Here is a 14,674-nt window from a genome sequence, read left to right on the forward strand (position 1 = left end):
TGTTTTAATCTCACCAAGAATAATCTTTTGAGTTGAAGTGTTTGAATGTTCAAGGGTGAAGAAAGTGGGGTGCTTGATCAGTGGACAATAACGCAGTTTTAAAAGCTCCACAGTTTTCTCTAAGATGAGACAGTGATGAAAAAACTCTCCAAAGAGGCAGCTAAGGTCAGTCTAGCAACAGGCAGACCTTTCATAGCCACACGTATTTAAAGTCCCCCTCCTCTCAAAAATGTGTTTTTCTTACAGACGCCATACTAAAGCGTTGCAGGTGATCACACAACTAGCATTCTTCATCAGAAATCCAATCTTTTAAGAGGTATTCTGCAAGAAAACTGCACATTCGGATGTTTGTTAGTTCTTTCATTGATCTTAGAAATCTGTCACCTGTGGCACTGAGGACACTGTTGTTTTCTGCAGCAGCTCCATATGATGAAGAAGCCCGACAGATTAAGAGCTTAGATCCTCAGTAATGCTATATGCAGTGTGTAAGCATACCGCTGGCTAGACAGTGACCCATACCACATACTGTAGTCCACACTTAGCACAGAGCAGCATGTGTGAGAGTGTAGGCAGCTGTTGTTTGGGACACACTGGGCCTTTTTTTTAAAGTTACTTTACAACGATTAAATAGGCAACACAAACAACATGTAGTTGTGGTCAGGCAGGAATCTATTACACTGGATGTATACAACACTGACTGGTGCACACACACACACACACACAGTAATATTTCCAGTAAGTCATTGGGCTCCAGATACCAGGGGATTATATTAAGATGACAGAGCAGTGACTCAGGAGCCATCCAGCTGAGGAGTAAGGTGGGAAAAAGAGGAAGGAAGTAAATAGGGAAGGACACAAAGGAGTGAGGGATTTATAGAAGGAATTCATTAATTAGGCAAAAAAGGAACAAACTGAAGCAGAAAGGTAAGAAGGATGGAAGAAAAGAGTGGAGGAAGAGTCTAAAAGAGGTACAATGTTAAGCAGGATACAGTTTAGAGAAATGGCTAACGTGGCACTAATGCAGGTCCACTCTAATACACTTTAACAGACCACAGAGCTTCAACCAGCCTGTAATTTTACCCAAAACAGCAACTCTGGTATAATTAGCTTCTACTACAGCAGAAACCAGAGAGGAGGAAGAGTTGGAAAGGGAGGATGTGCTTTGAAATGTAAATGACGCTCTTCACAGTGCCTTTGAGCAAAAAAAACTGATCCCTAAAAAGAGGAAGTGTTTACAGACTTTCCTAGATCGATAAAGCTTAAGAAGAGCCACGGTTCTATTTCAGAAATGTTCACATGTTCAGACTGTGTGTGAGCAAGTGTGTTGTCATGTCAGGGTGTGTGTTTCAGTGTGTTGTCGGGCCAGCTGTCAGTACAGTGTGTCAGGCAGTAAGCTCTGGCTAAGACCCAAATGCTCTCTGACTTATACTGTATCTACGTATATGTGTGACTGTGTGTGTGTGCGTCTTTGACCTCCAGACGTAATCCAGTTGGTAAACACCAATTTCTAAACAATAATTTACAAACTATTAAAACTCAAATTACAAACTTTACTAAACTTAATGCCTTAGGACTTCCCCACGAGAAGTACATGTACAGTTATGACTGTACTGTTAGCATAATGTATCCAGTAAATCAACTTTAGGGATTTTATGGGGAATATATTTATATTGTTGGAAAAAAAAATAGAGGAAACAAATAAACATTTCATCATGTTGAAACAAACCATGCATGCCTATAGGGGTGAATGGCGCAGACACATCAGACATTCAGGCGTCGGGCTGCTTTTCACTGGTGCTGAAACTCTAAAACTCCCTGCTTTGTCCTCAGTGGAATGAATGAAATTAAACTATAGCAGCTAGGCTGCAAGTGAACCCTTTTACCCATCAAACAACACACACACACACACACACACACACTGGAAGTGGGGCAATGCAGCCAAACACAAATAGTGATTATGGGGGCCTAGAAAGAATGTCCCTCCGCCTCCTTGTACCCTTCCCCCAAGCCCTGACACCCCTTCACCATTTCATTCATCCTTTTTTTCAAGAGCTTAGCTGAGGGGCAATCTGATACATAACCCTAAATGTTCCCATTAAAAACTAAATATTACACCATATTACTCAGCTCTCTTTTATCAGGTTCACTTCAGTTCTATAGGATTCTCTGTTTTCCTATTCAGCAGTTATATTTACTTCAAGTCAAAGTTTCTCTTAATTATGTCCTGATATAACAGATATGTGTATGTCATAACGTACACATTTTCAGGATTTAAATATGAGACAAACTCAACAATAAAAGCCGACTGAATCAAACCAATTCACACTCTTGAGTGCTGAATCCCTGTTTGTGTGTGTGTGTGTGTGTGTGTGTGTGTGTGTGTGTGTGTGTGTGAGCGTGTGTGAGAGTGAGAGAGTGAGACACAGAGAGAGAATAAGCCCTGGATTTAGAGAGGTGAAAAGATAGTGAAGAGGAGGAGGAGGAGGGGAAGAGGGGGAATGAAGCAGTCGGAAAAAAAAGAGCGTAGAGATGCTCTTGTCTCAATAGGATGAAATGGAGGACAGGGTTTCTTTACACATGCCTACATATTTAATGTGTTGGCCTGGTGCTAGTTGATACTGTGGATGTGTTTTCTCTATGCTAGGAGGTCAACAGCAGTACCACACTGTACAACTGTAAAATACACACCACCAAAACTTACATTATATACTGTATTCTACAAAACGGCCTAATCTTTTCCATCTCTTTCTTTCCAGTTATGATTCAGCAGTCATTTCTGATGTTATTAAGCAATGCATGACAGTTGGATAATTCCCCAGGAGATAGTAGTGACACGATTCAAATTTCTGCTTCAATAACAATACAGTAGAATAACACTGTTTCAAGAGTTGCTACTTTTCTTGTCAAACTCTGTAACTGGAAGCTAAAAAGAAAACCCACCATCATTTCCAGATTCAAAACATTACTTGCTGTTTGGTTTATCGTTATCATCTCTGTTGTTTAATAGCTACACTGATTAATCGATTAGTTCATTCACAGAAAATTCAACGGCAACTATTATGATAATTGATTAATTGTGTTGGTTGCCAAAATATTCACTGGTACCAGCTTTTCAAATGTGAAGTTTTTATGCTTCAGCTAAACTGAAGATCTGTCTAGAAAATATTGTTTTGTTAACCACTTTTCTCTGGTGCTTGGTATCTTTCTTACAATCTCCATCAAAAATAAGGATTAAACTAACAAATCAGTATGCTGAAATCATGACACCACTATTGCTCTAACAAAATAATGTAAAATAGCAGTATCAGCCTTCAAACAGCGTTATGGTCTGAAATACCAGCAAAACACATTAAAAGGTTTGGAACATGCCGATTATCTCATCCGTCTCAGCATCTCAGCCCTTCACAATAAGTGAGTAAATTTGACTGTACACACTGTGTATGTGTGTGTGTGTTTGGATTTGATTACCACTAACACTCCTTTACAATGTAATTGTAAAAACACAATTTGGCGAAACAAGATTTCATCACTCTGGTTAGGTCAGTACTCAGTGGTGAAATTAAGTCTCATAAAGGTACAGTCCATTGCACATGCACAAAGCATTAACACCTGATGGAAACCCAGCAAACGTTGTTATTTCTGTCTCACTAACAAAAATACACAGACACACACACACCTCCCCTCGACCTCAGGCATATACACACAATGCAGTCGAGGAAATGGACAACTCTCATCTGGGTCCACTGCTAACAGTCTAAATCTCTTTGATTATTTGTTGCTGGGATCAAATTACAATAAGCTTTCTTCATTTGAAATGTAGTTACTGAGGTTGCAGTGACATGAATGAAATTGATTCTAAATGTAGTTAGAAAAGACTACAAATGGACGGCTTTGGAAAAGTTGGACTTATGGAATGCCTATATTCATGAATATGCTTCAGCTCTCTCTGTTCTAGCATCAAAACTTACAGCAGAAGTTTCAAAATGTAGATTTTAGCAGGGATTTTTCACATGATTAGAAGTAGAAAAACAAGGTTTCAGAATGTAAGACCCTGAAATCCATTGCAAAGTCTTTTTTAATGTGGTTTCCAAGAGACTGTTTGAGCCCTGTTAGAGCTTAAACCTCAGAGTGCGCTAGTTTTGTGCTACTGCTTCCCTTTAATTGCACATGTTTGTATTTACGTCATCATGCTTACATCTGCCTAATCTACAGAGATGTGTTTACTTCCAACACCATTCATAATATATCAGCTACTGGTAAACTGCTGCAAACAAGTGGAGGAATTACTGATGACAAGCTGCAATACTTTTTGGTGAATGCAATAATCTTTAGACATCATTTGTACTGTGAACATTTGAACTTAATGTGACAATTAAAACAACTAACTGTTTCCCAATATGCACTATGAATAATACTCATTTCACAACATTGAAATATTAATTTGAAATAAATGCATCTCAAAAATATGGAAAGATACAGTATATTCATAGCTGCACATTTCAGGAAGTTGTCAGCTAGATTCAAGCACTTGTTCCTGAGATTGCTGCCTAAAATGATAATTATTAGTATTATTATTAGACTCCTTTTATGTAGCCTAATGCTTGTTTAATATGTATCCCAATATTCCAGGCAGAGTTTGGTGTCACTGAGACCTCCAGCTCTCCATCTGCTGTTTTAGTATGCACCAAATGGGAAGGACTGACTTGGAATGTAGACTTGAGGGCACTAGGTTGGAGAAACAAGGTTTGTGTGTGTGTGGTGAGGGTGTGGCTGGGAGGTTAAAAGTTGCTGCGCTGGTATCAAATGCCAGCAGAGAGATGGTCAGTTGCATTGTGCGCATTTGCATGTAGGGAAGCAAGGATTTGCCAGCCGCTCTGCAGCTGTATGTGTGTAGGGGCACTTGTGTGAGGGAATCCACGCTCTATTATCTGGCATTATAGTTAGGGTTTACCAAAGCCCCATCTGTCGCTGCTGAGGGGTATCTAACACACACACACACACACACACAAGACAGGGGCTGGCAGGCACACACACACCATGCCAAACAACAACTGGGTCACAGGGCCAACAGTGGCCTGGAATGTGTGTGTGCGTGTATGTCTGTGTGTGTGTGTAGTGCCCATAGCCAAACCCAAAGCTTGAATTAGTGTGGATCAGGAAAAACAGCAGCCAGACAAACATTAAAATATTACTGATGGTCACATGAATTCAATCCTGATTGTTTGGGTTCTTAAGCTGTCGTTGTGCAATTAGGGGACACCCAGGGGTCACTGAGGAGATTCCAGATTCATTTCACGTTTATTTAAATTTATATGACCACTACTGTCTCACTGCATTCAGTGTAGACACTTTAGTCATCCAATATTCAGGTTGAGTCCTATTATTTTGATGCTGCAATGCTGCAAATTAAAGTTTCATCCTACATGTATGTCTTGGTAAGGCCAAGAAGGAAAAAGTGATGTGCTCTGCCTCCATTCAGCAACGGTTAGAAATCCAGAACAATGGCTTCAGGCCTGACTCTGTCACTGGCAGTGAGCCCTCATCTACTGAATAGATGGTGGCATCATCATCTCAGCAAAACAACACACTACTGTCCCCCTGTCTGCAGTCTGCGCTGCCGTCACAACACACACAGACACGCAACCACTCGGAGGCTGGGTTCCCATCCAATGCTTGAGCAAACTGTATGCAAATCTGTTGCAAAAATGAACAATTAGTTAAGGTTCCATTATCAGGGATGACAAAGAACTGGACTTCCTGAGTGTACAGATGAATAAATACAAAAAACTAAGGCATTCATTTGTATTGGACAAGTTGTTAGTGCTCCCCAGTGTCAGGTAATGTAAAAATAAAGGAAAATGCAATGCACTGCACTTTATTTGTTCAATAAATATTTCTCTTGCTATTTAGCATGTACACGTTTAGTGCCAACAACAGTGTCAACATCAAGTGAGCTCAAAAACTTTTGCATGGTCTCAAAATAAAGAGAAGCTGAAACTCTAAATACTAAATGTTAAAGCAATAGTTCAACATTTTGGGAAATATGCATATTAACTTTCTTACCAGAGCTAAATGAGAAGAATGACACCACTCTCATATCTGTCCAGTAAGTATGCAGCTTTATCTTGTTTGTTTAATCCATACAAAGACCGTAATGCATAAATTACAAGTTGTGGTTTTACAGGCGGTTATGTGCCGGACTATTTCTTGGTTGGGAGCAGTTACTTCCTTGAGTTTCCACTGGTTGTCAACTATTGCCTGAAGTTATCTTAAAAATGTGGCCCGTGACATTGCAACATTTACACTAAATATCGCACACAAAAAACTTACTGTATTGATACAAATGTCTAAATCTACAGGCCTTAAAGTAAAAATGCTACCATGGAGCACCAGAGGCAGCAATCCACATGCAAGACATGGATTATTTTGCTGTGTTGACAGTATTTGATAACTAAGCAGCATTGGCGTGGTGATTGGTGTGACCCAGAAGGCCACCAAGTTTTAGCCAAAATGTCTCAATCTGCACCAAAGTGGCACTGACCCTCCGCCTGCTCCAAGGGCATATAGCAGACCTGCAGTCTCATGAAAATTTACAGAAATTTACACTGAGTTGTTGAGGAATCTGTGGTGCAACTCACTAAACTACAAAGCATGCACATACAATCCTGTGGGTAAATCCAGGTCCTCCTCCCTTCCTCTCTCTCCACCATTAGAGTAAAAAAAACTGTAAAGACTGTAAAAGCTCAGCTGAGAGTAAAACCAGCAGATATAACAGCAACCTTTTTTTAGCTGCCTCTGGCCATAGCTACCAGTCATTACACTACATAGAACAAAGAAGAACATGAAATCTGAGAAAGACAGTGAAGGGGAAGAAAAAGGAAAAAAAGCATAGAGAAAGAGAGAGAGGCACCAAATAAGTAAAGAATCCAACAGGACTGTGTTTTTACTTGCCCTAAAAGAAACTTGCAGCTGTAGGAAAAACCTGACACTACTCTTTTACACAGTGACATCATGCACTGGAAGCAAGACTTATCTTCTATAATTGCCTTAAAGGTCACTGAGGGTGTGCTGGATTCACTTGAGGATGTTCTGGGGGGATGTCGGTAGAAAGGATTTATTACAATGACTGTGGATCACTAACCCAACTTGCATGGCTCTGTGCATAGTGCTTCAGCATAATGGGCATGCAATTACTGACATCTTTAAGTGGTTATGCAAGACAGACTTCTGACAAAACCACCTCAATTCTAATATTCACGGAGGACTAAACTTTGAACACTGTGGCGCTCTACAGAAGATTACTCCCAGCACTCTGATCTTGGCTAGCACAGAAATTTGATCCCCATCAGTTGATATGGTTTTGTATCTGTGGTGAAGTTGAGTAGGTCATAATCAAAAGGTTAGCGATCCTCAACAGAAACTAATCCTGCCCTTGAAAGCTTGCATGTAGGGCATGATGAAAAGCAAGATCTGATTTGGCGCATGTTGCCCCAGGGTATGACATACAGCTTTTTAGAGAGCAAGTTTAGTTTGTTACCACAAAGTTATAAGGTATCTTTGTGTCTTTTTTTACATAGGATAGCAGGTTTGCACAATGTACGTAATGCAGAATGTATTCATTTTATAGTTCAAGTTCCTTTTACTGTGGGGATAGCGTCTGAAAGAAGTGGCAGGCAGGGAGGGTCTCGTGAAAAAGTGCTTATGGGAAGTGTAGGATCCAGTGTTTCTGGGGCTTGACTAGGGAGTAAAAGTTGTGCAATATCAGCCTCTACTGCATCATATTTTTCCCCTTTCCCCAAAGTAATCATTTTAGCTACAGTTACTGAGGTAAATGTGACAATACTATATCATAAAATGGATTTCAGGTTATATCCACTGAGTCCTACAATATGGCTAGAAGTCTCTGGAGCTACATGGAGCCGTGTATTGGCATGATAAATATGTTGCTTCTTTAAAAATCAATATGTTTGATTTGTTGCTGCCATCATCTTATCCGCCCTCAGGGATCATTAAAGATTTATTCCATCAATATGGAATTAAGACTCACCGTCTAATTTACCACTCTGTATTGAGTTTATTGATTATGTTCTCTTGCTTTTGTGTTGATACTTTCTTGTGTAACTGTTTGAGGACAAAGTAAATTGACTGGAAGGAGCATTACAACAGCTGCTGATAAATCCAATGCAAACAGGCAATTTTAAAAGCACGATAAGAACTTCCTGTTCTTCTGAGAAACACACACACACACACACACACACACACTTTGATCCACATCCCAGATTGCATTATGGGAGCTTAGCTGAGACTTCTTCTAATCTTGACTTGGCAAAAAGTAATGCTAGGAAAGGTTGATACCTTGGTACTAACTGTCTGCGTGTAGTTGTGAGTGTCTGGTTGTATCGGCCCATAAGATAACCTCGGTCCATCTGCCAGTCGAGCAAACACGATCGCTCTCTCTGCACAGCAACATAAAACAAAAACACACCACACTGTTCACACACACACCTGAAAAAGCCTGCAGAGGGCCAAGAAAAGCATGACAAAATCTCCATGGACTATTATCAACACTGTGGTTCACAGGTTTGCCATTATTGCACATCAGAGCAAACAAAGAAACCTAATATAAGAGATGGAGTCCACCAGTAAACACACACACACACACACACACACACACAGAGTGGAAATAAGGGGGAGGAGATGTTGACATTCAAACTCTCAAAAGGGTTTTGTCCACAACGTTGCTCCCAACTACGAAGAGGAAACAGTGTGTTAATGGGATGAATGTGATTAACATGCTGTCAGTGTGCTCTGCTGTGTAGTGTACTGAGGATGGACAAACCTCACGTTAGCATACAGTTCACTTCAACATGCAGTCAGGACCTCAGGAAAAAAACACACTCTCCACTTTAGATTGGATTATGTAACCGTCTGATGGATAGTAATGCCTTCAGCAGGAAAAGCATCTTCCGGCAATGAGACCAAATCAATGATAACAAAGTCATGTCATGTTCATTCATTTAGTTAATTCACAGAGGGTTCTACACCCGTTTCTAAACTGCTTTTAATATCTGTATATAAAATGCTTGGATCAAGTGATTTGTTACACAATGATGATGACTTCGGTATGTTTGTGTGTGTGTTCTGTGATATGTGTTTTTGAAGAGTTTTGTCTGTCTGACCAACACTTAGTGCAATATATATTTACAACTAGAGGCCAGATTGCAGTATTTTCTTAGGATATTCATGGTCCGCAGAAGATGATCCATAATGCTGTGCTGAATCCTTCACCACCTTCTCTTTTTAACGTAAACACATTTTTTGATGAAGATCCCTTGAATGATTTTTCAAAGAACTGTGACCAAGATATGTACTAAAATGCATATTTTACAGTTGAAAAATAGACTTGTCAGCGCTCTCTGTGGACAAACTATGTAATGGTTAGGTTAAATTACTTCAAACTAATTTCTGTGCTGTAGTTTCTTGTAACTCATCGTACAACATTTACACTGATAGTACTTTGAGTATGGTCCCAAGACATTTTTTCAGTTATAGAGATCATAATGGACGATGCAGTGGCTGAGAACCACACGACGGCAAAGAAACACCTGCATCATAGGTGTTTGGTTATACTGTCCGGTCACTAAAAGTTAATCAGCATCTTCCAGCCAGAAGCCTGCGAACCTGCTCAGACATGGGACTTGCATCGGGCTCGACTGGTCTTGACTACAGCCCTTCTTTACAGCCACGACAAAAACAATCTATATCTAATAAACAGTTAGCATTGTTATTTTGTGAGCATATTCATGTCTCATCTGCGCACTCAATGGCCTTCCTCTGGCGCTAGCCAGGACAATCTGGGCAGTTCTAGACTACTTATAAAGCTCAAAATTGGGGGAAAAAGGGGAGTTAATTCTGTTCTACACCTTCACACTGAACATTGTAACTTCTAGGGGCAGCAAGCAAGACATTGCAGCTTACATGGAAACAAACTGGACAAACATAAAACTCTTAGGCTCTACTTCACCACCTGGTCAACCTGTGATGCCAAGTGCAACAGCAAACTGCAAACAGCTGGACCAGGACAAGAATGCACAACCACACACAAAACCTGTAAGAGCTGCATGCACACACACGCACACACAGGAAAGCACCTGCAGAATTCTCATAGTCTTACCTCTCTCTATAACACACACACACACAAGAAACAAAGTCACCAAACGCACACACTCTCTCTAATAACAAACAGTCTTGTTCTTCCTCTCTCACTTGCCTCAGACACTCAGTGACATAGACACTCTACCTGTCATCATCTTCAGTTGCAGCCACAGCCTGGTGATATTGTGGCAGAGTTGAGACACTCGGTTTAGAGACATTGTTTTGCCGGTACATGTATGCCCCCTGATACACACACACACACACACTGTTAAAACACATTCACACACAGCCACATATTCTGTCAAAGTGCATCACGGTGGAAGTTCAGGCAATCCATTCCGCCACAGCCGAGGACTTCAGCAGCTTAGTGAGCTGTCACTGCACACAGCGCAGCCCACACACACTCACACACACCTCCCCCCTCCCCATCTGTACCAACCAGCAAGGCGGAGTTTCAAATGGTCCGCCCACAGTTTCACATGTCACACTGTTTTCATGGATACAGAAAAACTACATGTGACAGAATATGGAAGTCTCTAAAAACCTGCATAATAAACCAAACAATGCACACAAAAAAAAACATTGGCTACAGCTATTTGCAGTAGCTTCCCAAGAGATAGTTAGAATTGACAATAACAGCTAGTACATAATAATTCTTATTTTTTATTGTCATTATTCCCATGTATAATCTGTCTCTAGTTTGGTTCATTGACATTTAGCTGATAAATTAGATTACTGCAATAATACATTTCTTTGTTTTGAACATCAGGCAGTATGAAATATGGCATAAATTAGCTCAGACCATAGGATCTCTAGGCCGATACGAATCGGTTTTTATGGTGGATGTCTCTCTCTGATTCAGTCTTTTAAAAACAAAGCTGTAGTGAGAATATACAAGAAAATAAGCGCAAGTTAGCACAGCTATACAATACAAAATATGCTTCTACTCCAACACCAATCTTACCAACACTTCTTTTGGGTGCAAAATTTGTTGTGTAAAGTTGTGGATGTGCCGCTTAGATCTGCTTCTACATGACGTGTTAATTAGAAATTTCATATTAGTCAAAGTAAAAATTACTTTATAGCATAATTGTATGTATGTAAGTTCATCCTGATCCTGGCAGTAATGGAAGAGAGAAACCAGCAGATTTCATCTCATCACATTTTTCTCAGTAATCTATATTAATTGATATTAACAGTATTTTCATCATGAGAGCAAATTATTCTCTCAACTCTAATAAGCATAGTGTCATTTTTTAGGCTTGTGAATGTGTTGTGCATTCAAATGTTGGTTGGAATCTGGGATATCTGACAGAGTAATGAAATAAAAGTTTGGCTCCAAATTAGGCTAATGTAAAGTAAACATGATTTATGGGTGTGTACTGTACACAATTCAAAGACTCATATTGGTGCCAGATGGAACGAAGGCCTCTTTCTCTCTGTTTTCCTCTGCTTTTCTCACACTCTCTCTCACACACACAAACACACTCATAGCCACTGAAGACAGCAGGGGGACCCAGTGTGCCACACACAGAAGCAGTGAGAAGTTGGACTGGTGAAAATGTGAATAGACCCTCGGGAGCTCAATTCATCAAATGCTGCCCTGCTGAGGAAAACACACATTTTTAAACTGTCATTCTGTTGCTTCTGTTTATTCAACATCTTGCCCACTCTCCTTCACATAAACAAGGAATACACTAACTCCTCACATCCTTTATGTATGTAAGGCGATGCAGAAACTTGATAATACCAGCCAATAAAAAATAGCAGTAAAACTGGAAAGACTGAAACATGCATGCAGTGATGTCATCAGGGTTATTTCAGCTTGGGCTTGGAGGCTCAAATGTATAGTAGAAAGCCTGTGTTACAAACTGGAGGCATGGAGTATGAAAGACGATGGTTACTTAATAAATATATGCTCTTAAGTCGTGTTAGTGCATTTAAAATAGTGTAACATATAGCTGTTTTTAACATATAGCCATCTGCCTCAATTTTATTATAGTTAGACACCTAAGAAAGAGGCTGGGAGTGATTTTAGATCGAGGAGAATCACTCACACACGCACATGCAGGGAAACCCCTTACTCAATCTGTCTGTGTGGTCTCTTCCCAACAAGCCATCTTTACAGTCTCAACATAAAGTGCACAGCAGAGTTATTTTATTAACTTGCACAATGGTTTTACTTGTAAAGATGATCATGTGCCGGCCCAGATAAATTAAGCGCACATCAACAACCACCTACAGTGAGTCAGAATGAAGATCAGTCCATTCATCCAGTCACCGATGGGTTTTTAAGATAAAATCAAAACAGGACACATGCTTAATCCTGGCTGTTTTTCTGAACAAAAATAGAAATGCTTTCATCATCTGGGGTCAACATTTACTAAAATATGGACTAAAACATGGTAATGTCATGGTGTAACTGTGGTGGAAATTATGGAAGAACTGAGATTAGGCACGAGGAGATGAAAAACAATGGATGTGTGAGATTAAGAATTAGATTAAGGCTAAATTAAAGATGGATCTCTCAGTCTAGCCTGAGATAAGATTATCAATAAATAAAGGGATTCAAGAGAGTTTGAGCTTTGAGTTTTTTGTAGGTTCATGTCAAAACGCAGGCCTGTGTGTGTGTGTGTGTGTCTGTGTGTGTGTGTTTGTGTGTGTGTGTGTGTGTTTACCTAATGTGAGATTTAGATGATAGAGCACGTTGGCTGTGGGACAGGAAAGAGCAGAGGGGTTATAATGGTTCATTTCCTGTCTCTGCTGATTTATCCTCCAACAGCTCTGACAGCAACCAGTTTCATCTACTGGTGGCTGATGTACAGTTCCAACCTCAACACTCACATTTTAAGACACCATAATTGTCATTAACGAGCTGGCTTGAGACACATTTCGTCTATTGTCTTATACATGTCCAAACATGTAAGCTCTCAGAATGACTACACACTGTATGTGTTCATGTAAAAATGTTTTCCAGCACATTAGGAGATGAGATCAGTTTTAACTGAATTACTTTGGAATATTAAAGGATAATTCCAGTTTATTACAACTTGAGGGCAACAACAGTTTTATTGCATTAACTCCACAGTTTGGCAGATCCCAAGAACTGTCCCATGTCTCACTGGGACATCCCGCCCTGTTAAAAATGAACAAATCGCCTGCTGGATGGAGACATAAGAAGAAACATAGGTGTGGTGTGTGTGCGCGCATCAGTTAATATGACACATGCAAAGCCTCTAAAATCAACTTTGAGTTAAAAATATTTCATGACGCGTGAATGTGCATCTGTGTGTGTGTACATGGGATGCAGAGCAGACTTCAGTGTGTATACGGGATGTAAAGGAGACCTGTTTGTGCCTGTATGTGTGTGTGAGGGATGTAGTGCAGACTACGGCTAGAATAACTCCCAGCTGAATTATTTATTTGAGGCTTTCCCTCCCACGTCTGTGTCAGCAACGACGAGACACTATTGACTCCTTCCGCTCCAGGATCAAACACTATTGACCAGCTGGAGCGTAAACAGGAAGATACCAATAGAGAAGCGACTCATGGGCCGAAACAAGCAGTAGAGGATAAGTAGGAGAACAAAAAAAGGTGTGAACAGGTGGACAGTTATTCTGTTATTCAAGAAAATAAATTACAGAACAAACAGCCTATGGCCTTCAAAAACCAGCTGCAATGTCTGAAAGATACAATGAAAGAGTGATAAAGCAGAACTGTCACATAATTACATGTCCATCAGACTCTCTTCTTTCTCTGTCACTCTCTAAATCACAGATTAAAGATGAGGAAATACAGTAGCAGGCAGTCATTAGGCCAGTTTTCTGTTACATTCTTGACATATTGACTTTTTGATATGTCACGTACACTTGACAGAAAGCAGCCTGCATGGCTGGGTTAAGGGGTAACACAGACTCCTGTATCCTGTCAACCAGCATGAGCACAGTCCATAAATGGCTGACAACCAAAAGGAACACATCATTTTCAGTTAGGAGGTGACAGTGAAGCCACTTCCCTTCGGACAGAGCAAAAAAGATCACTTGTTGTTTGCATTTCTTCATATGGGTAAAGAAAAGGAGCTCTGCTAACCACAGTGCTCATTAGGGCTAGCTGACCTGACCAGGCTAAAGATGTAGAGCATGCACGAAGATATATATATATATATACACACACACACACACACACATACATTATATAGATAGATTATATAGATAGATTAGATAGATTAGATAGATAGATAGATAGATAGATAGATAGATAGATATAAACACAAACACTTTTTTATGTATTAGATTCTGTATGTAGGATAAGATGTAATGCTGCTATGTACATTTACTTTATTTTGTATTCAAATCAAGTCTATTAAAGACCAGTGTAGTCAAGGAAATCAAGTAATGATTATCTAACTGTACATACATGTAATCACCACCGACTCTGGCTGACTGGTTTGGAAAAGGAAACTCAAATATCCATAAAACATCAGTGATTCCAACAATGACTACATTTAAACTCATGCTTT

The 14,674-nt window shown here is 39.9% G+C and overlaps 1 protein-coding gene across 11 annotated transcripts in view; it reads right to left on the reverse strand.

Annotated features, from left to right (window-relative positions):
- Nucleotides 1–14,674, reverse strand: part of mcf2la (mcf.2 cell line derived transforming sequence-like a) — a 54,369-nt gene that overhangs the window by 27,331 nt on the left and 12,364 nt on the right. Inside the window, exon 1 of one of the 11 annotated variants that reach the window (XM_044187880.1) lies at nt 10,301–10,530. The exons of the other annotated variants lie outside the window; for them this stretch is intronic. Coding sequence (XP_044043815.1) covers nt 10,301–10,373 — 73 coding nt within the window. The 5' untranslated portion in view covers nt 10,374–10,530. Of the gene's footprint in view, nt 1–10,300; nt 10,531–14,674 lie in introns of those variants that run through there. 11 annotated transcript variants of the gene reach the window in all.

This window comes from Siniperca chuatsi, linkage group LG24, assembly GCF_020085105.1.
Source record: "Siniperca chuatsi isolate FFG_IHB_CAS linkage group LG24, ASM2008510v1, whole genome shotgun sequence".
Classification (NCBI taxonomy): Eukaryota; Metazoa; Chordata; class Actinopteri; order Centrarchiformes; family Sinipercidae; genus Siniperca; species Siniperca chuatsi.